Source organism: Pinus tabuliformis, chromosome 6 (genome assembly GCF_031772625.1).
Source record: "Pinus tabuliformis cultivar Carrire ecotype Pingquan chromosome 6, CPIR1, whole genome shotgun sequence".
Classification (NCBI taxonomy): Eukaryota; Viridiplantae; Streptophyta; class Pinopsida; order Pinales; family Pinaceae; genus Pinus; species Pinus tabuliformis.
This window is the reverse complement of record NC_142292.1, coordinates 835,143,418-835,166,865: the sequence shown is the minus strand read 5'-3', so window position 1 is coordinate 835,166,865 and position 23,448 is coordinate 835,143,418. Positions and strand designations below refer to the sequence as shown.

The 23,448-nt window shown below is 38.9% G+C and overlaps 1 protein-coding gene and 1 pseudogene across 1 annotated transcript in view; both read right to left on the bottom strand.

Moving 5' to 3' along the window:
• Positions 1 to 23,448, bottom strand: part of LOC149261456 (uncharacterized) — a 149,617-nt gene that overhangs the window by 80,482 nt on the left and 45,687 nt on the right. The window contains exon 2 of the mRNA XM_089422280.1: positions 12,308 to 12,449. Within this exon, the coding sequence (XP_089278406.1) occupies positions 12,308 to 12,449 (142 nt within the window). The remainder of the gene's footprint in view (positions 1 to 12,307; positions 12,450 to 23,448) is intronic.
• Positions 721 to 4,253, bottom strand: LOC149261457 (uncharacterized; annotated as a pseudogene).

Sequence of the window (23,448 nt, the reverse complement as noted above, 5' to 3'; positions counted from 1 at the left end):
AACTTCGAGACCTAGACATCAACACAAAGTGTCGACCAGATGTCCTCCCAGGCAATGCTTTACTCACAAAGCCTCACCACTCCTTGACCCAGCAGATCAAGGACAACAAATCTCTCCCAATCAAACTGATTGGTAACCACTATGCTATCAAAACCTTCGAGAGATTCACCCACACAACCCCAATCAAAAATATACTTTCACGTAATCATAAACACAAACCTTCGGGGTTTTCCTAATGTTGCTTCTCAACACAATAGGCCTATTAACTGAATCTTTTCTTTTAACCTTCACATACAGCAACATATCCTTCAAACTTCATTCTCCAATCAAAACCAATGTTATCGGAACCAAACCGGTCATTGAACCGGAAAACCTTGTGGACCGGGAACCGGACCAGAACCGGAAGAAAAAGAAACAAAAAAAACACACACACATAAAATATTCATATTTTAAAGAAAAAACAGATATATTCATGTGCATGCATATGAATCCAAACCATTTATACACAAATATGCAAAATTTCTCATTTACATAGCAGGTAATAGTGCATATAACCAAATAGCACTTAGTGCAAAACATCATTGAACCAAAAATGTTACAAACATCAAGAAATAGATTCTAAAAGGCCTTTACAGTCCAAAATAACAAGATAGATCATAGTATTATACTACAACCTACAATACTACAAGCTACAGCTACAACAAATCAATGATCAAATCATCAATCATCCTCTGATTCTTGATCATCGTCCTCATCCTCATTTGAAGAATGAGTAGCATCCAGGTCTGCAATGGGATTATGGCTTGATTCCCCTGGCCCTAAAACTGCTACTGGTGCTTCTGATATATCTGCCTCTGCATCCTGTGGAGGTGGGTCCAAGTCCAACCAAGAAAGGTCTTCATTGTCAAATGCTAGTGCTTGACTCTCCACAACCCATTCTGATGTTGGATCAAAGTCAGCCAAGACAATGTTGCTTGATTCAGGGATTTTATTCAGCGATTGGTTGTGCCTCAACCTAAGGTTGTACTGAACAAAAACCATGTCATTCAACCGCTTTTGCTCCAAACGGTTCCTCTTCTTAGTGTGTATACGCTCAAACACACTCCAATTCCACTCACACCCTGAAGCACTACATGTCTAGCTCAAAATTTGAATTGCAAATTTTTGCAATTGAGGGAATTCACTACCAAATTGTTGCCACCAATAGGTTGCAAAAAGGGTGGAAGGAAAAAAAATATTAGCAAATGAATTTGCAAATTTTGACAGTTCTTACGTGGGGGACTCTTTGTTCTATTTCTTATAGCCACAGAAATTCCAAAGGTACCAATACTCTCACTAAAATTCAAGAGCTTGTTAGGAATTTGATCTTAAGTCTTGGAATCTGGGACCACGCGCTCAATGCATTTATACAATCCCCCTAAAACCTCCCCATCAGCCTCAAAATTTGTAATGTAGTGGTACCTTCAAAATTCAAAAAGCAAAAACATATTCATCAAGTCAACAAAACTAAAAGTTATAAGTTAAAACTTATAACTTATAAGCAATGAGCATTGAAATCCAAAATTACATAACTTGGATTTAAGTAGTAGCCGGCTGCATGTGAAGGTCTATGGAGTTGTTTGTTCCATCTTTCATCAATGATTCTCCATAGAGGAATGTACTTTTGTCTTGTATCCCCATATGTTGCCTTTATTTGTTCCATGGCCTCATAAACAAACCCCATGGCAGGTTTATCACTATCCACCATCCGCAAAACTCTGACAAGAGGCTCACTAAATAGCACAATCTCCTTTGCCTTTGACCAAAATCTTTTGTCAAATACTTGGTCAACCATCTGTTTCCCTTCAGCCTTTTTGCTCCACTGAGATGAATTCCATTCATCACATGAAAACATCTTCCTCAAGTTCGATTTTTGTTGAACAAGGGATTGCAAAGAAAAGAAGTTGTTGCAAATCGTGTGATGGTTGATCGAACAAGCTCTTTACCCCCTATATGCTTTCTCATAAGGTTCAAAACCCATGAGTGGTTGTAGATGTACCTGGTTATGGATTTTGCATCTTCCACACACTTCTTCACCCACTCAATTTTGCCAATATCCTCAAGCATGAGGTCCAAACAATGGACTGCACATGGAGACCACCAAATGGTGGGGTGTTTTTCCTCCAACATTTTTCCCGCTGCAACATAGTTAGAGGCATTATCTGTGATAACTTGTACAACATTTTCAACCCCTACTTCCATAACTACTCCATCCAAAAAACGAAATAGCAATTGTGCATCCTTCACCTGATCAGATGCATCACTAGATTTGATAAACATAGTACCTTTTGGACAAGCAATTAAGAAATTTAGTATGGTGCAAATTCTAACATCAACCCATCCATCAGACATAATTGTGCATCATGTTTTGGTCCATGATTGCTTTAACTATGTAAGGTACTATTGTATTCTTTGGACCTCATTTTGTAAAAGCGGCCCCCTGATATCATGAAAGCTAGGGCCTTTGAAGCCTGCTCCACATGAACCTATAGCATCAATCATGGGTTGATAATATGCAGAATTAATCACATTAAAAGGTATGTTTGCATCATACCACCATCTAGCAATGCATTCATATGCAGCTTCCTTCTCTATCTTCTTCCATTTAGCATCAATGGTCAGTTGAGAACCAGGGGTGGTGTGGGGCACAAAGAATGAGTCAATCCCTCTACGGGCTACTGTCCTCTTCATGTTAAAAGTTAAAAGAACTTGAACTAGCCTCTCCAATACTAGCAGGGAAACTAGAGGAATCTTCAAAACTGGGCACATATTCTTCAAGGGTCACTAAGCATAACATCATCCTTTTGACTTTTGCCTATATCTTTTTTAATTCTTTTGTTTTTCCCCTTTTCTTCATTGTAGGCTTCAATTAAACTTTGCATCTCTGCTTTAAGATCATCATAAACATTTTCACAAGGTTTTACTTGCCCTCTCCAATGTGTTAAGTGTTCTTTAATTCTATAGATCCCCCCACCCTTAACTTTTTTCCCACAATAGTTGCAAACTTTTACCCCTTGTTCATTTAAATGGCAGTGAACCCAAACCAGATCATTCTTGTTTCTGGGGGCCATGGGGAAGAAATGAAAAATCTGCATAGAAAACCCTAGGGTTTTTAGAATTCTATGGCATTTTTTTTAGAGAAAAATAAAATAGGAGTAGAGGCAATGAAATATCTCGTGAAGATCTGTAAATTTTGAGAAGAGAAGAAGCTCCAACCAATCTGAAAATAAACTCTTCAATCAGCTCCAAAATCTTCCTCCCATGTTGGAAAATCCAAAGAGTTGGCAGTTAAAATGATTTCCCTTATTATGACATTAACTTGTGATGTTTTCATTATTAGTATTAGATCTCTTAATTATCTTTTCTTATCATCAAGATTAATGCCAAGCAAAAAAAGAAGAGAACACAAGATATAGGCACGTTGCTAGGGAAAAACCCCCCTCAAGGGGAAAACCTAGTCACAAAATCTTCCTTCAATAGATTCAAGATGAGACGACCAAGACCCTTACAACTTAGACTAGACACTACCTCCATCAAGTCATCCTCCTTTCACTGTGTTTGCATACCGAGGTTCATATCATTGTGTTAGCACTAAATACTTGCTACACCGAAACTTCATTATTGCAGTACCACTGAGATTTTCTTACTGTGAAACCTTCTCACTGTGGTGTCAACGAAAACTTCATCAATGTAGTGGGACCGCGTTGTAGTATTACCCAAACTATGGGACTGTGGAGACACCGAAATCATCAAAAGGTCTTCCTTGTAATACCACCGAAACTTCATTTCTAAGATCACCGCAATCTCCTTGTGAAATCTAAGTTTTTGTTGCATCACCGAGAGTGTTGGACACCTAATCCTAAAGGGTTAGTGTGGAATTCGAATGGACAAAAGCAGTCCAAGAGACCTTGGGATCTGAATCCCAAGAGTCACCTATTGTACTATAAATGTGTATCTTATGTTAATAAAAAAAATGAACTCACATGATTTATCTTTCACATTCTTTGCTGTCCATGTGTGTTTAACATGGTATCAGAGCCACTTGTTTTTCTGTGGCCTGTTATGTGCACGTCAGTCCTGCACCTCTGCTCATAATTCTGTGTCTGAGCTGCTCATACCTGAGCGCTGCCTCTGTCATGCGTTTCATTCTCTGCCCTGACACTGCGCCCTCTGCCCTGCTGAATGAGCGATTCCCTGAGCGATTCTCTGAGCATATAGCGCTGCCACTGCTGTAGTTTAGCGTTGCCACTGCTGTAGTTTATAGCCCTCTGTCCTGAGCGCCTCTGACATTATCTGCGCATCAGTTTTTCCTGAGCGTTCTCCTATTGTCCCTCTGAGCATGAATCTGAGAATTTTCGTTGGAAACGCTGCTTGAATAATAGTTTTCCCCATCCCACCTTCTTTCATTGTGGCCCAGCTGGAGAAGCCTGAAGCGTTGATGAATTCCTCTGAAGCCTGAAGCCTTAAAGTCTGGCACATTGGCGTTCCTGTGGTATACAGTGGTCAACATTGGCGTTATCCTCTAATCGCCAGATTTGCAAACGTCTCAAAGCTAGGTAACATAAGGCCGTGTCTTAAGGAAGCGAATCTTGCGGCAGAATTTTATTGGAAAGCTCCCGTCAATCTGTGCAGGGGAGGTCTCCAGTTCGAATCAATTCGGTAGTCGATCCACTTTCAACGGCCTATTTACAGTGTTGCTAAATTGATTTCACCGGTAAATTTCTTCCTTCAATTGTATTAATTTTCCTAGCCATTGAAAATCCGTTAGGTTTTGAGCTCCGCATCCTGTTTGCTCTGGAGAAACGGTTTTCTTTAATTTCTGGCATCCAAACGATGTCTGGAATTCTTTGGATTTGAGTTACCTGGCGGGGAATGAGAACTTTCAAGGTATTGGCGTATTAAAGATCTTAAATTTCGGTTTCTTTGAAGTTTCATAACGAATTTAGCGGCGAGAAAGCGTGTGCTCGTCAGAGGGTGGTCTTCGTATCTTTCGATAAGTAATTAAAGAATTATTGTTTCTATCACTTCGACATTGGAGTGATCCACGGTCAATCATTTAATTAAAGAATGAGCATTGTTTGCCATGGTCATCTGCGCATGTGGTGTATTTTATCGAGATATTCGCATCTTCTATATAAAATATAGATGCCGCTTCAAACTTCAAAGCGCTACTCAATTCTTTTACATTTGCCAAGCACTTGGCTCCCAGATATGGCCATTGATATACCTGTAATGTGAAGGGTTTTATTGACGGCCGAGTTCCTTTAAGTTGCCTTCTTTTTTGGATTGGTTTGGCTGGTGCACCTGGGATGCTTTTTACACTGATGTTACTGCTGAAGGCGTGGATGAAGGTTTGAAAAGCCTGTCAGAGGGTGATACGCCCCCACGTTTCGTGATCATTGATGATGGTTGGCAATACGAACTTCATTTCAGATGTATCCGAACTTGTCCTTCTGAGATTTATGCAAGTTGTTGTACTTATGATTTTATGCGAAGACTAGGCTTGTATATATAGTGGTTGCCCAATATAAATGAGCCGACATGAGTATATGAAGTGATGTGTATTTATTTAGGCCGACTTGAGTTCATTTAATTATAATTCCTTTGAGGCCAACTTGAAGACTTGGATGAGGAGGCTGAGTTGATGACCTGCTAAAGAGGATGACTTGATGGAGGAGTCAAACAATAAATGACTTGATAATAACCTAAAGCCTACAATGGAAGCTTAACCTATAATTGACCCAAGCATGAAACCCATGCTTTAATAAGTCAATTCAATTTAATAATAAAATTATTTTCACTTCTCTTTTGACAAATAGATTACAAGATACTCAAATACATTAAATGAAGACCGAACCTAGTTACATTTTCCAACACAAGTTTGACATGTATGATTTATGATTTTTAACCAATTTTGATTGGAAAGATCAAATTGTACCTTTGTTGGGTTTTTCCCGAGTTTGGCTTTTACCAAGGTAAATTTGTGTCTCGTTTGTGCTTGGCTATCTCTTTATGATCCTGCTGTCATTATTGCATTATTGCATTATTGTTCCTAGTTACATTTTCCAACACAAGTTTGACATGTATGATTTATGATTTTTAACCAATTTTGATTGGAAAGATCAAGATGTACCTTTGTTGGGTTTTTCCCGAGTTTGGCTTTTACCAGGGTAAATTTGTGTCTCGTTTGTGCTTGGCTATCTCTTTATGATCCTACTGTCATTATTGCATTATTGCATTATTGTTGAGATTTTCTATATATAATTGCTTAATGATGTATGTGACATAAGTTAAGAAATCATTGGAAAGTAATTATCAGATTAGAAGATCACATTCTCTTATGAAAAATCAACATGGTATCAAAGACTAGTTGAAAGAGCATCCATTAAAGAGACTTGAAGAAGCCAACTTGTTAAAGAGCAGCCCTAAGACAAGAGATAAGCTAAGAATGCCCTAGAAGGAGAACTAAATTTGGACTGTGGAAGAGTAAATGGCCTAGCTACACAAGTCTAACTAATTAAGCCACAAGGGAGAGGTTGTCGAGTTTGTATCTCTGTCTGCCAAGTATTTATGTCCTATTCAATAAGGGTCGAACTTTGTTTGTGTCTCGACCAGGTTTGGAAGAGCGTTGAAGCCCTAGATAAGGGTCAAAAGGCCTCAGGTCAGAGAAGAAAAGAGGATCGAAAAATACCTATGATGTGGACAGAGAATTGTGAAGAGGGTCGCAGCCTACCTAGGGCTAGGCCGCAGGCCTAGAAGAGGCCAAAAGGCCTCAGACCCTAGAGAACACAAGTCTGAAGTGCCTTGAGATGCTAGTGAAGACATTGTCAAAGATGTGGACAACACAAATTTCAGTTTTTTTTCTTTTTTTTCAGACCAGGTTCCTTATACAACTGAAGCAAAGGCTTGTGCATTTGTTTCAAACTGAGAAAATCCATGATTGAAATTTGAAAGTGATACCAGATGAAATTTATTTGCTTGAAGTTTTTAGAAACAATGGTATTGAAACCATGGTAAATTTGAAGTCCCTGACAAATGATTTTGACAATTGTGAAGTTCATTAAATAATCTGAGTTGGTTAAGGACCCTAAAGACTCTTGTTTTAGAAAGGGTTTTATTGTATCAATGTCCTTGAAGATAAATCTATATTGGGGGAACTGGGAGGTCAATGCAGGTCAAAGTTAAGGAACATCTAAGGAAGTTGTTCTGTTGTAAGAGTGTGTATTTGTGGAGTATAAATATGAGCTGAACTCAAAAAAGTCTGACCAAGACCTAGACTTGGAAGGTTGGTAGAGTTGGAACAAGGAAGACTAGCAATCTATTGATTAACGTTGATCAAAAGGATGAAGTCCATATGTGATCATTTGGGTAGAAGGACAACCTACGTAGTTAAGACTTATATCCACAATGTATTCATAATGCTCAATGGTCAATCATTTGAAGTCGTTGAGGAAGTTACTTTAAAGCCAGAGGGAGCTGAGGAGAAAGGTTTCTTCACCTATAAGCAATAAATTCCAGTGATGTGATTCACATGATAATGTACAAGGTTTTTGGACTTGCAAATGTGTCAATGAAATTTGAAAGTCTTCGGGTTTGTAAACCCTAGAAAATACTTAAAGGATATGATTTTTGATAGTCCTAGGGTTTGTGGATAAAACCGTAGAGTTAGGCCTAAAGTGTTGAAAATTGATGAATTTGTTGAATGAAGAAACCCTATGAAAGAAAGGAAGGTAACATGCAGTTGATGATGAGGACGAAGATGAGAATTGCAGATGGATTCCAATGATTTCTACAAGAAGGAAAGGATTAAGAGGGAGTTGACAATTCCCTACAATTCTCAAATCAAAAGATAAGTACTCCATATCTTTTTATTAATTATTATTGCTTCATTTTTGGTCAACTTCTTATCTTTGTGTCTTTTGCTTGGTTATAATCATTTTTCCATGGCCTCCTAATGAGGTTTGCAAGTACATCGTAAAGGCTTCCAAGTCTCTGGCAACAGATGGAAGAATCGAGAAGAACGAAGCAAAGTTTGTGACAAGAGGATTCTCCAAGAATTGAGCATAAATTCAGTGAGAGTGATTTATGTTCAAGTGGGAGAAATTGTATTGGTATCTAGAACCATGTTAGATGACTAGTAGAGCTCGTAGTTTAGAGGGGGCAAGCAGGGTAGCAAGTTTGAAGGATGTCATGATGGAGGAAATTGTGTCGAGACTTGGAGGGAAGTCAGTGGTGACTTCCAAGTGGATTTACAAAATCAAGCATGCAACATAAATAAGTACAAAGCAAGATTCGTTATGGTTCTCCCAAAAAGAGGGAGAGGACTAAGAGAAGACATTTACTCCAATTTCCAAGTACACTTCTATTAAAACTATTATTTCCATTGCTTCTGTTATGGATTGGAGGTTACATCAGATACATGTAAAGACCACTTTCCTAAATGGAGTAATTGAGGAAGTGTATATAGAACAACCTCAGAGCTTTGAGGTACATGAGAAGGAGTCTTATGTCTGCAGTCTAAAGAAAGCTTAGTACGGACCTAGAGCATGGTATTCTTGGATTGATGGATATTTGTTGAGTCTTGGTTGATCTTGTTATTATATGACTTGTTTCTGACAGAAGAAAAAGGAAGCAATAGTGGTAGGAGGATTTACTTCCGTGATAGAGGGAGCAATCAAGCCTTGCTTCAATGTAAGAGGGAGTTGACCTCTGAGTTCGAGATGAAGAATCTAGACTTGATGCATTACATCCTTGGTCAAGGAAAGTATACTATTGAGATCCTTCAGATGATGGATTGCAAGATTGTTAGATTAAATGCTCAGAGATGGGAAGGTCTCTAAGAGAAGTATGCCTTCTATGAATCGACCATACCAGACAGCAGATATGCTTTAGAGACTAAGAAACAGCAGTGGAAGAGGGAGCACCTAGGATGATCTGTTTTAGATGGAGCACCCAATCAGGGCAATCGAAAAGCAGTTGTGGTAATGGAATCATGGATCCAGTGAAAGAATTCAATCATTTTATGGTTGAGCCGAGGCATGCGGTGCAACATGTGTTTTGGTACCGACATGGTATAGTTGGATATGGATTGAAATATATCTCAAATGTTGAAGTACAGCTACAGGGATATACAAATTCAAATTAGGCAAGGAGTGTTGAAGACAGAAAGAGCACAGTGGCACTCAATGCTACAGAGGCTAAGTATATTGCATCTAGTTTGGCAAGTTGTGAAGCAGTGTTGCCTCAGAAGCTACTCGCAAGATTGTTGGATCAGGTGTTGGAGATGACCCTAATGATAGGTTGAAGCACATTCAGATCAAGTACCGAGACATGGTACAAAAGGGAGCAGTATGGCTCCAATACATTTCTAAAAACGAGCAAGTTGTTGACATTCTCACAAAGCCTTTGTCCCGAGATGAAGTTTGTTTACTTGAAGGACAAGCTTGGAGTGGTTGAGAATGCTTCCCTCAGTTTAGTTAGAGGGAGTGTCGATGTTGTAGCATCAAGGACATTGCAGGTCAGGATATTGACAGGTCAAGGGTATTGACCAAGAGCCATGTAATGTGGCTAGGGAGAATGGCCCTGGGAGCATCAAGGCCTGAAGGGCTCCCCCGATTAGAAGGTTCAAGGCCTGAAGGGCTCCCCCGATTAGAAGGTTCAAGGCCTGAAGGGCTCCCCTAATCAGAAGGTTCTGACCATATTGCCAAGAGGTATTTGGCTAGTGGGTAGAGTGAGTGCCTTTAGCATCGAGCAAGTGTTTTACCATTCAATTGGCATGCAGGAATGGTAATTGGCCCAGGGTTTCACCATTTTTTTGGGTCAAAGGTATTGACTTTGCTCCAAGTGATGACATGTTGAGCTAGTGACCCAGGACTAGTCTTGTTGACCCCAATCAGAAGGTTTTGTCCATATCACCAAAGGGTTTTCGCTAGTGGGTAACTAAATCCATTTGCAAAGGAGATTTGACTAGTAGATAACTAGTTCCTTTGCATGATGTTGATGCAGAATGCTTTCCACATGGTTCTAGGATAGAACATGAAGTGGATGGATACATTAACATAGCAAGCTCATTCAATCTTTTCTTAGGATGGAGAAATTGTTCAGCAAAGAGGACATTTGAGGAAGTCAAAGTGAATACCACCCTAGCTCAGAGGGAGTGTTGACTTTTGGCCGTTGTAGTTGGTATTCAAGTCAGTCCATGAAAAGGAGGGAAATTAAATTTAAATTGGTCAAGTCAGCTCCCAAGTATAGGTCAGCTCAGCACAAAGAGACATGTCCCTTGGGCACCTCATAAACACTATAAATACCAACTCGACCTCATCACTTGGAGCACAATTCGGATCAACAGATCATCTATTCTTAGGTTCACACGTGCGAGTTAAGGAGAAGGATTTCTGAGGAATACGAGTTTCTGAAACAGCCTAGTTTGACCAGCGTTGACAGTGTTGACCTATGTATTCCTAGGCAGAGTTGACCGACTTTCTAGGCAGAGTTTGACTGAGATTCTGAGCAGTTTGACCGAGTTTCTGGGTAGCTTCATGAGGCCAAATTTCAGCCTGTTCCTGGGCAATTTGACCACAGGTTGACCGAGATTCTGAGGCAGCTGCAGGAGGCCGAATTTCGGCCCTGTTGACTAGTGTTAACCAAATTCTGGGCAGCATCAGGAAGGCCGAAATTTTTATCTGTTTGACCAGGTTTGACCTGTATGATTTCTGTGGTCTGTTTGACTAATTTCGACCAGAAAGATCAAATTGTACCTTTGCTGAATTGAACAATTTCTCCTAAAAAAAGATTGCTGGGTTTTTCCCGAGTTTGGGTTTTCCTAGGGTAAACTTGTGTATCTTTTGTGCTTGGCTGTCTCTTTATGATCCTACTGTCATTATTGCATTATTGTTGAAATTTTCTATGTATAATTGCTTAATGATGTATGTGACTTAAGTCAAGAAATCATTGGAAAGTAATTATCAGATTAGAAGATCACATTCTCTTATGAAAAATCAAAACTTTTATCCCTTGATGTAATCAAGATTGTTAACTAAGATTAAGGCTGCTGTTCATTCTTATTTGATGACTGTTTTTGTTGCCTCTGCTTTATTTGTTGCACCATATGCTGCTTGGTTCTGAATTTGTTATGGAAGGCATCTTAACGAGCTTATAATACAACTCCTTGTATCGACATGGTTGATTTAAATGGTAATGTTCAAGTATAACGTAGCTTACTGATTTCTCATTTGCATTGTGAGCTTCTTCATCAAGTAATGCTTTGACTCCATTTTGCCCAAAGGACAAGGCACTCAATCTTACTTGTCTTTTCATCTCTTATTCTAAAGAAAATCAATAAACCCTTGGATTGCTACACCTAATGTTGGGTAATAAGAATTGATTTAGCAATCTCTTCTAGAGAAACCTCCCAAAGGCACTATTGAGAAAAGAAGGTAAAGATCCTCCCTATGTTGTGTCAGGCAGTGGAGGAGAATGACATCACTATTTAACTGTTTGATGAGTCACCTAGAGTGCTCATAAGAGAGCAGATTGTTTGAGCCTGAAAGCATTAGAGTAACATGACACAACCACTCCTATTATTTTATCATTTGTTTGACTTATAGAGTTGGTTATGTGAGAGAATTATTCTATTGTTTTCCTTGGAGAAATTAGTGGATCTAGGAAAATAAATCATATTTTATTGTAAGAGGAGATGAAGCGACTAGCCTATAAAATGTATAGCTCTCTCCATTAGTAGTGATGGTTGGATTTGTGAGGAGTCTCTTTTCTTGGAGCCTCCTTGTATATCTCTTTTGGAAGATATAATAGAAAGTTCAAGGGTTCTCTCTGTTCATATGTGAAGCTTGTTATCATTTCTAATTGTTGTTGTTGAGGTTAGAAGTTACTTGCTAAGAACATGCTTGAGACGCCAAAGGCAGATGGGTATAGTCACAACTTCGGATGCCTTAGCAATCCTACTAACGGATACCCCCCTTGTTTTGGAGAAGAGCCAACCTAAAGTGAAAGGAGTTACCAAAGTGACAGTGGGTATCCCCTGTAAGTTTCCCTTAGGTTTTCATTTTGTGCTTGAGAATTTGACACATATAAGTGAGAGTTCGGGAGGTGATAGAGCTCATTGCACAAGGCTTATATATATCTAAGCCCATATGTGTGTACACGAAGGCAAAATTTCAATAAACATATATGATTTGATCTAAAAATTATTGAAATGACTTGCTGAAGGAATAACATGTTTTGCTTGCAAGCAGAAATTTAAAATGCATACCAGGAATGAAAGGTAGCTTTTCAGTTTTGTAAACCCCCTTGCGGTAATATATATCAATAAAATTTACGCCAATAGCTTTATGTTTAACAAGTATTTCCCCCGCTCCAGGCTCTGGCACCTCCACATCCTCCCACTTTAATACCTGTAAAATCAAGGTTCGAAATTGCTAAGCATTTTGTATAATTGTGCATGTAGTAATGGAATCACAGCTTTTAGGCAGACACAACATTCCAACAAAAATACAAGCATGCACTATCTATTATCTATCGTGTCTTAAATATAAAACCAGTTAAGATAAATTGTTTTAGCATTGTTATGGACATGGTGAATCATGATATGTAAGTTGTGCTTGACATATTTTCTGGTGTATACTTTCCAGCTTCTTTCTAAATCTAAATACAGCGAAAAAATACCATTGGAACCTTGGTTGAAAAGATCAAGTCAACAACAAAATGGTTATTTTTCTTCCTAATGGACCACACAAGAGAATGACAAATAGAAAACCTTGATCAGTTATTAATGAGAATACACTGACCGAAGTAAACTTATGGTAGTTGATTCTATGGATTAAAGCTAGAAATTGACAATTAATATCTGTTGAGAAATCTAGGGTAGCTAGATTAGGTGATTTCTCTTACTTTGATCACTGCTTGTGATGTATTTTTACTTAACTCGATTAGCTTCTTCTTACACTTGATTATTATTAGTGTTCTTTATCATCAAACAGCTACCAAACAATAACATCAAAGAGACAATGGTACACAAGATGTAGGCAATCAGCCAGGGCCAAAACCTCTCCAATTGAGAGGAAAATCCAAAAGAATTATTCTCTTCTTATAGAACTTCAATTGATGAATTCCAAGACCTATGACCCTTGACCAAGACCCTCCAAGACCAAGTCAAACCTTGATTCCAACAACTTTTGCAATTTCGACTTGTCCAACAGATTCTTCTGAAAATTCGACCTGCCCAACACATTCTTTTGCAACTTCGATATGCCCAGCAAACTCTTCTGCAACTTCAACCTGCCCAGCAAATTCTTCTGCCCATCAAATGTAGAAACCCTAACACGAGAGCGAGAGAGAAAGAGGCCCAAAAACATAGATCTAGTTCTTCTCCTTCTTTTTTGTCCTTTTTCCAACTTCTATCTTGAGAAGATCAAACTTGCTTGAGTGAGTCACAATGAGGTCAAGTTCCTTTTTGTTTATAGGCTTGTGAGGGGTACGAATTGATCTCTTTAGGCCAACTTGTCCCTTCATGTAGGCCGGCTTGATCTTTGTGTCATGATGAGGGGTCTTGGAGGGTCTTTTGATTCTATTTTGACTCAAATAGATTTTCTTTACAATATGTAACATGCCCAAAAGGGTCTTCAATACATGACAATGACTCAATTGACTTTATGACAAACCTAGAAGCACTTAATGGGTGCTTGACCTAAAAATAAATTTCCCTTGAGCACGAAACGCATGCCTCAAGAATAATAATAAATTCATTCTCTTTTCATTAAATACATAAAATCACGATTACATATGCCATTATGAAGATTGAACCGAGTTACATATTTCAACAATATCAAGGTAGGTTTATGGAATAAATTAGTTCCTACAGAACATAATCATCCAAAGGAATGATCCAAAGAGTAAGCTTATGGCAGTTGATATAATAATGCATTAAAGCTTGAAGTTTAACCATTAATATCAAAATTTCGGACCTCACAGGGCTCCAAAAGAATATCACCATCAAAGCAAATGAATCCAATGACGCTTTCCAAACCTTGACTTTTACATTAATGTTCAATTTCTAACTTTAGAGCATTGTTGTAAAAGGGCTTGGTGTGAAGTATTCTCTAGTACAAACCTAGTAAAAACACATCTAAGACTGCATCAAGCTATAAGAAAGATCATCATCTAAAGAATCAACGCTATTAAATAGACTCGTCCTTAAATGTTAAATTTGCACGGTTCAACCATGGCAAACACACACACGTCTCAACTCTCAAGTATTCTTGCTTGTAGAATTCGAGAGGTCATCTTAGTGGAATGGTATTTGGTAGGGAAACAATAGAGAGAATAGGCTTGTTTTCCCAGCATCCCCCTTGAGTTGATATTGTAAGTTTAGTCACGCAAAGACCATGGTATAATTGGATACAAAGCTACTAGCAAAACAAAGGACCACTTGCTACAAAGGAAATGAGATGTGACTACTCATGGTAGTCTGTATTTACTTAGCTAGTTAATTCCACAATAAATCCAATTATAATCATCAAAACCAGATCCCATTGGCAGAAAACAAACCCTCACAAAAGGCCTTCCTCTTGTTACATTGATAGGCATGCCTATTTTGGAATAGGGCTTCCAAAATTTTAATTAAGTCTCAATAATTATTAGGCGGATGGTAGGGATATAACCTCCACAAAATATTCTAGAATATTTTAATTTCTAGAATATAGTCAAAGATCAAAGGTTGAGACTTATCTCAAAAGTAGTTATACTTGTTTTGCTCTTTTAATTAAATTGATTAATTAAAAAAATGTCACATGAACATGTGTCATATGAACATAAATTATGGTTTTTTGGGCATGTGGTATTAATAAGCCATGGTATTGTAACAAAGCCTATTTACAAATTAAAAAATCTCTATGGTAAAGTGGGGGTGAATCTCCATGGTTAAGAATCTTGTTGCATGTTTTTTAATATATGTTTAACTCATACATTAATTCTTTTTATAATTAACAATAATAATAATAATAATTTAAAATTCCCTAATGGGGGTGTCAACTCCTCAGGAAACGGCGCATAATGGGGTGGTACGCCGCCATCCAAGCCCCACAGTTGATTTTCAGACTTGATGGCATGGAAAGGCTCGCTCATGCAGGAGCTTATGAGCAGCGTGGGCAGCACTGGGTGGCATTTACTGCACCTTAGGTGACCCGCTTAAATGGTTATTGCCATGGAGGAAAGCGGTGCTAAGTTTCTCTATTCCTAGGTTTGGTATCTCAAGCTTTGCGTAGAAAGCATTGGAGGACTTCTGTGTCACGCAAGATGTGGCTCTCGACAATGGGGAGGCATTGAATTTTTATTAACAGTTTCAGACGGGCTAGGTAGACGTCCACTCATCCTTTCTGGAGATGGTTATCAGAGGGTCTTCGTGTGTTGGGCGCTAGTGGATACTCTTTTGCTCTAGTTAGCCAGCTCGAGTCTTCCCAGAGCATGCAGGATGGTACCCCTTTTATCCTAATGCCTCTAAGTGTATGCGTGTTCTTTTGTGGGTTGTTCATGTCAAATTCAAGTTCATCTTGTTCTTGAGTTACTTCATGGTCTTTCCAATTCGTTTCAATTTGATCTTGTGGAGAATTAGTGTGGGGTTGGGTCTTTGTTCGCAATTGCCATCATTTCTCTCCTTTTGTGGTTTATTTGGGGTGTGGGAGAATCTAGTTTGGGTGTGCACTCGCTCTAACGCTTAGTGGACAATGGCTCAAGATACTCTTGTTTGGGATTTTGACGAGTCTTCTTGCCATAGTCGTCAAGTAACTTGGTGGTCTGTTTTCTTTGCTCGCTACCTTGCCATCTCCTCTGGTGGTTTCTTGTACCTTGATTGTAGTGGGTGGGCTATTTTATGAGGTCATTGATTAGTGGCTCAGCATGGAAGGATTCACCTATTTCTCTTGGTTGGTCTCTGGGTGGTTCGATGGCTCTTTCTGCAGTCTCTGGTGGAGTCGGGGTGATATATTTTTTTGGTGTTGTCTTCTGTTAGTATGCCCCTTCTTTGGAGCGATCGTCGACGTAATTCAGGAGGGCAAGGGTCCACATCTCGACAAGGTTCCAGAGGGCGAAGGGGACCTTCAAACCCCTCCTCAACAAAGCCAACATCTAATGTACCAATTGAACCCAACACTCGAATCGTTTGGTTCAGACTCTGCTTTCAAAATTGGAACAGCTTAATCAAATTCACTAGGAGGATCAAACAAAAATTATGAATGTCCTTAGCCATATTCAGCATAAGCAATGGAAGTTGCATGATAGAATGGTGAGTTTGTGGCATGGGCAGCGTCACACTCATGAGAAATTAGAAAGACTGGAAGCAAGGTTGGCTCACATGGAGGGCCACGTTCACTATGATTTCAATTCACTGTGATTTCAAACCACCCCCATCTCCAGGGTCAAGTCTGATCATCTTGCTCAAGTCAACTCAGCTGATTAGTGATTTTTGTGGGTATTTTTCTTGTCATGTATGTATTTTGGCACCTCTAGCCAGCAAATCTATGTTTGTCTTATGCTTTTTGTATGTTGTCTAAATATATGGGTCTTTATCTGTTGGCCAATAAATCGGGTAGGGGTAAGGCCAGCAGAATTTTGAGAATGCACATTGCAAAATTTAACTTTTTGAGTTAATAGAAGACCTCGATTTACAAAAAATAATAATAATAATTTAAAATAAAGTTATGATTTAGTTCATTTTTATGATTTTTTTTAATCTTAGCAATGTGAGATGAATCATGAGATAAGTATTTTGATGCTTATCGGTGTTTACCAGCCATTTAATTTATATGGCTGCACTAGTTTTATAGGAGACTTGCACACTGCTGACAATTGATGCTCCCTATAGCCAATATCTTTGCCCAAATTTAAATTGTGGAGGGGCTGTTGGGAGTAACCCAAGTTCCACATCTCTACAATAAGTTCAATTATAAGTCAATAATCAGATTCTAACAAAATTTATTTGCATAAAATAGGTTGAAATCAATACTTTCCTCTTATTTTATGGTAGGTTGATTTAGGACTGAGAAGGTGGGAGGAGTTGGTTTGATGTGTTACATGCCTAAACTTTGTCACATAAAAGGTCAGCGATCATGAAATAAGAATGTGTAACAAATAAGAGCCAAGCATATGTTAGAATATATGATTATTAATTAAATGTTTTATGAGAATGACATAGAACATAATTAGACATCTAATCTATAAACTATTCAAACCTAATTAGTCACGAGTTATAACACATTTTGAATAACTCTATATAATCCAATGTTTTACAACCCCTAGTCCGAACATGAACCAGTGAAACCAGCCAATTGGGCAGGGTAAGGTAACAAACTAGCTAGGAACCCAAAGCGGTGGGCTAGTCTATACTAGTTTGGTACCAAACCAGTCCAAACCGGTTGGTCCCAATTTGAACTAGTCACATAGGACAAGTCGCCATGGACCCCACACGTGCGGACTTTACAAGGGTTTATAAGTTTCTTTTGATTAAAAATGGGTAAATTTCCTCCCTAAACCTCATGCTTTGCTATAAAGAGACCCCTCCCCTTCCTATTTGCCTCACATCTCTCTGTTAGTTTTTGTAGCATCAGACAGACGTTCTAGTCTCCATTTGTGTCTAAGAGACTAAGGAACATGAGATCAACAAAACCCAAAAAGGTTTAGAGAGAAAACACCCAGAGACCACTCAATTAAATTAATTAATCGATAATAAAAAAATGTCTAAGTCTAACCTAGGGACATCGATTAATTTAAAGGAATTAATTGAGGATGATCGAGAATGCTCTAGAGACTCACATGGATCGAGTCTAAGATGATCTTAGCTATTGATGAGGATTTAATCATGGCCATTCAAGCTCCAACGAGAGATTATAAGAGCATATCGATGGGATAAGGAGAAACACACAAGTGAGGGAGCAAGCATTCATGCAGTGTGAATTTCCCAGTGCACAGTGATTCAGTGAGGGAAGAATTCGAGCCAATCGAGGAGCATCAGTAATCGAGGGAGCAGCAGAGAGAATCTTCGAAAGAATTCTAAAGTGGGTTTCCAATTTCCAGCAACAGGGATGGAAGGTTGAATTTCCCAGCAGAGAGGTTGAGATTTGCAGTGCGAGTTGCCCAGTTCCCGAAGCAAATATGCCAAGTGCTGCGAGTTGCCTAGTGAAGGCCAAATTGAGTTGGGGTGAGGGAAAAATAATTGTCCCAGCTGACAATTTTTGGAGCTGAGCCCGAGAGCCTAGCAGTTGTAATTCTCAGATTTGCTGCATAATAATATAAACCCTCATCTATTGCATCGGTTTTCCCTTCGAAGTTTTTCAGGGGCATTAGTCCAAAATAACTATGTTAATTGTGTGCATATATTTTCTCAGTTCCAGATTTATTTCTGCAGCATGTTTAATTTTATTGTGAAGATTGCAGTAGTGAGTTGTTCATTATCCATTGTTAATTAATTAACTAAAGACAAATAAATTGCATCAATTAGAAGAATAGTTTCTAGTGATTGTAATCGTGGATTTTTCACATGGTATCAGAGCGTGTTTGATCAAATTTGAAGCTCATAAGTAGGAAGGAGTGAGATTGTGCAATTTCAGTGGCAGATCTGAAGCGCTTTCTCCATATCTATGCAGGCCAAGCCAAGGGTTCAATTTGCAGGGAGCAGAAAATCGATTTCCAAATCCAATTGGAGGAAAAGTTCAATTTTATTCCAAATCTATCGCGGGTAGTAGTATTACCGAGAAGTAATTCCGGTGAGCAGATCAACAATTTTGCAAAGCAGATTTATCACATCTAGGCACAGAGATTTGCAGCAGGTGCAAATTTGCACAAGGCAGCAAGAGAAAAGCACACAGAGAAGAAGAGGGTTTCCAGTTTTTAGGAGGAGATTTGTCATGTCCCCAATTTTATTCTTCTTCATAGTACACCCAGGGTGGATTTCTAGGGTAGGGGATGGCCAGGTCAGTGGAGCAGACTTATGTCATCAGGGTTCCCGATGGAGTTTTGAGGAGTTTTTATGGGATTTGATGGCATTCACTTGGCATATTCCATCATCCGCACAGTTTGCCTTTCGTTCCGTCTCATTCCGACAACTTTCAAAAATTAGCATTATTATGGAGCTCGACTTAATTAATCATGCTCGAGGTAGCGTTCCAAGGAAATTAATTGATGGAACACCTCATTATAATAGCTCATTCGAAGTTCGAACACAGAGAGAAGATCTACAGGGTGGGATGATGAGAAGAGACTTCCAGTGGCCAAAGAGAGTATGGTGGGCGATTTGCCAATTTCCTTAATTAATAATGACTTTAATTAGTCATTTAATTAAGAAAAAATAATTAATTGGGGAAAAAGAGGCCAAAAGTGACTTAAGTGAAATAAAATAAAATTGAAGGAACACTTGATAAAGTCAATGGAGGAGCTTCTAGAATAATAATAAAATAAGACGCTTCTAGAAGCTTGGAGATCTATCCATCAGATCTATAAAAAAGGAGGAGGACATTTGGAGACATCTTGGATTCGATATTGTTTCTTGTATGTGAGGTTGAGAACCCGTTTCTTTACTCCATTGGTAGCCCCAGGACGAAAACCCTCGAGTGACTTAGAGAGATTGGGTGAGCACCCATCTCCAATTGGTGGATTTATTTAGAATTCACAGGAGCTCTTATTGGTTGCAGTTTTATTTTGAGAGGCTATATCTAGTGCTATAGCAGACACATTTTGAGGCCGGATCTAGTTTGCAGTAGTTGTTTGAGTTTCTCAGCCATTTCCAGCTATTTCACATTGCTATGTACTCCTATTTCTTGTTAATATAATAAAGTTGAGATTTCCTTTTGCTCATCATCGTTATTTGCATGTTCTTTGTTGTTAAATTTTACATGGCAATCTTTTGTTTATGAGTAGAAATTTTATGTGAGGAGTTTGTTCCAAATTTTCTCCATTTGGGACATTACAGTGGTATCAGAGCCTTGGTCTTGGCTCAGCCTGAGGGTTTTATGCAGATCGAGTTATCTGGTTGGAGTCAAAATCTATGCTCAAAGGGCCAAAATATTGTTGTTGATCTCTTGATGCAGGTTGAATTTTAGAAGGTGGAAGGCCCATTATTAAATTGCAAGGCGGTGAATAAATCTTACCAAAATCAAAAGGGTGGCTTCGGATAGTCAAATATCTTCAAAATGGGTTGTCAATTATTATTGGCGACATAGAAAATTGATGTAAGCATAGGAGTTGAGCACCGAAACCAAGTTTGGTTTATTGTCGTGCCATGTTTCTCTCAATCCCAGGTTATACGAGAACACCTTCATAAGTTGCCCACGAGATCTAGTGATACTTATAGCTTTATGTTGCAAATCACCACCAAAATCCATGTACAAGGCATGACTAATTTATGCAGAGGGTCGATTGATTTCATGATCGCGTTGAAACAAACTGCCCATGTCTATAGCCGACTGCTTATTTGTAAAGGCAGAAAGCCAAAATCATATGCAGCCATGAAAATTTGTGAAACGCGGTGTTAAATTTTCCATTGCCAAATCGGGTCATTAACACAAAGGCAGAATTTCTATGGGATTGCCACAACAAGTCCGGCTATTCCTCGATTGAACGGAGGTTTATTTTGTGGGAGGGTCGCGTTCAGTCTGGTGCACGAAGGGAAATTCGATACTTACGTGATGTGCTACAGATTGCAAGTGCGACTGTGATGGTGAACACAGATTTCACATGACCTGCTGCAAATTGAGGGTGCGACTATGATAATGACTATAGTGGGACAAGGGAGAGACAAGGGAGGTGACGACAACAGATCGTGGGCCGAAAGGGAAGCCACGTCAACTGTTAAAAAGGGTCGAGTCATCAATGTATGATTTTCGAATCAACAACCATTTTTTCCAGACGTCGCAGTCATGATGAGCAACTAATTGAAGCACGAGGTTTCCAAAGGTCTTGGTCGAGTTTTAACCAAGGCAGCGAATCATGTGGTGTTTTGTGGTGCGAGCCACAAAGGGGGCAGTTATGTCGGCTAAGTAGAGCGGTTCATGACATCCATGCAACGTGATTTCCTTTTGATGGAGAATTGAATAAATCTGAAAGGGCGGATCCACCCGTGCATTAACCAAATATTTGTTTTCACAGACAAATTAATTTTGAGGAAAGAGGTTGAATTAGGAGACCGAGATCACGGATTTGGGATCAATTGCGACATGCGTTTCTCTTCCAAAAAGAAATCAAATCAAGTGCTAAAGAGTTCCAAATTTATTTTTATTTGGTCAATCGTTGTCGGCATAATAAAATTCAACAAATTGAAACTATGCATAGTTTCCGCCAGTCCAAGAAGGTCCATCCAATTAATTTATCTCCAGTCCGCGCAGCCGTCCATTCGTTGGTTTTATTGCAGAGGCCATATTACATTTTTATGGACCGGAACTTTCAAGGGAGCATTGACATCCATTATTGTTGAAAAGCCATTAAAATGTTTGGAAAGGGGACGAAAATCTCCAAGGACAGAGTTTTACAGGCCGAGACTATGAACCTAGGTGTCATCTAAACGGGATCAAGGCATATTACCTCAGAGAAGGAGCGTAAAAAGGTTGGACGATGTTGCATTTGTTGAAGCCGAGTTCTCTTTGCTAAAGACAGATCCTCTCATTATCCTCAAGTGCCACGTTCACGGCATTTACTGATGTGTTTATGGTTGAGCAAATGGTGCACAAGTTTCACTAATAAGAAGGGGAATTTCCAGGCAGGCCGAGCACATACAGGTGGCCGAATCTCTTCTTTAATACCCAATCCAACTTCCAAGTGGGTCTTTTCCAGAATTTGTCGAAGAGAAAGTTGATTTGGGCAGAGGCCAAGTTTGGGAAGCCATAATCACCTACAGGAGTTGCAGAACCTTCCCCTATGTTTTTGCTGATCAAATCACTTCACGAGGTCAGTGTGCTAATTGTGGTATATTATTGGTGGTTGGGCGTGATTTACCTCCACAGAAGTGCAACTTTCCTTGTTACCTGGGCAGCATATCTCACAACCAATTGTTGGAGTGTCACCTCTGGTGGACTAATATGTGCTTATTAATGTCGACTGTCAGGTTCTATCTTCCTCACTATATATAAATCTAAATGAGAAATATCCATTTTGTAGGTGTCATCGTTTTATTGAAACTCTGGTTGGTGTATATCAGTCATAACTCTAAACTATTGTAAGGTCAACTAGCCATATATCAACATTTACAGTTGTTAGTGGAGATAGTGGGTTGCAAGGGTTGTCATATTTGTATTATCCTAAGTCACCTGACACGGGGATTCGGGACACATAGGATTCGGGATTCGTGGTGTCGGATTCGGGACACGCTGACCCCCCGGAACAGGACACGTTAGGACACGTTATATATTATTTTATTAAAATATATATATATATATATAATATTTAAAAATATATATATATATATTAAAAATTAGATATTATCATATTTCTTACACAAATTTTAATTAATGATACAAATTTATTGATTTCAAACATAGATCTTCATCTATAGCTATTAGCATGCATAGTACATACAAAATTCAAATAAATGTCAGTGGTACTGGTCACATAAATGATAAATCTATTAAAAATTTAAATCATGATTCATAATTCATAACTGAAAGACAACTTACAACTACAAGATAGTAAGATAAACACACTGACAACTGTAGTTTTCTCATTAAGTCATCAAATCAAAATGTGTTACATAGGTAGTGTTGGTGCAATGCCAATGGCAAATAGAAATAGAAAATATAAAACAACTACAGGTATACAAGCCTCAAGGGATCAATCAGCATCAGAATCAGCATCACTGTCCCCATCATCATGGTCCCCACTGCTCTCCTCTACATCCTCCTCCTCCCCTGTATCCATAGTCGCCTTTGCATCTGCTGGTATGGAGGCTGACCCCTCTAAGTCATCAAATCTAACAGGCTCTAGCACTGGATCATTGAGATCCATGTTGGCCAATGCCAACTCAACAATGGTGTCCAGACCCATATCATCAGGAACAGTGTTACTTGGGAGCGGGAGCGAAAGCGGGGAGCGGGAGCGAAAACGGGAGCGGGAGCGACATATTCAGAAGCTCTTGGTTTGGTGCTCTTGATTAAATACGAGTTCCATATCCTAATACATGACAAAATTCAATGGAAACATTGCAATCCCCCAATCCTAAAATCCTGAAAAACTGATAAGTCTGCTGGATTTTGAATGAAATCTAAAATTCTACTTTCTCCATATGAAATCCAATGAGGCCGGAACCACTCTCAAACATCCTGAGTCATTTCATGGTAATGTTAAAAATTTAAGTAAAAGGATGAAAATGAAGATTAAGGAGAATGTCACTTTTACTTTAAGAATTTAACATTACCATGA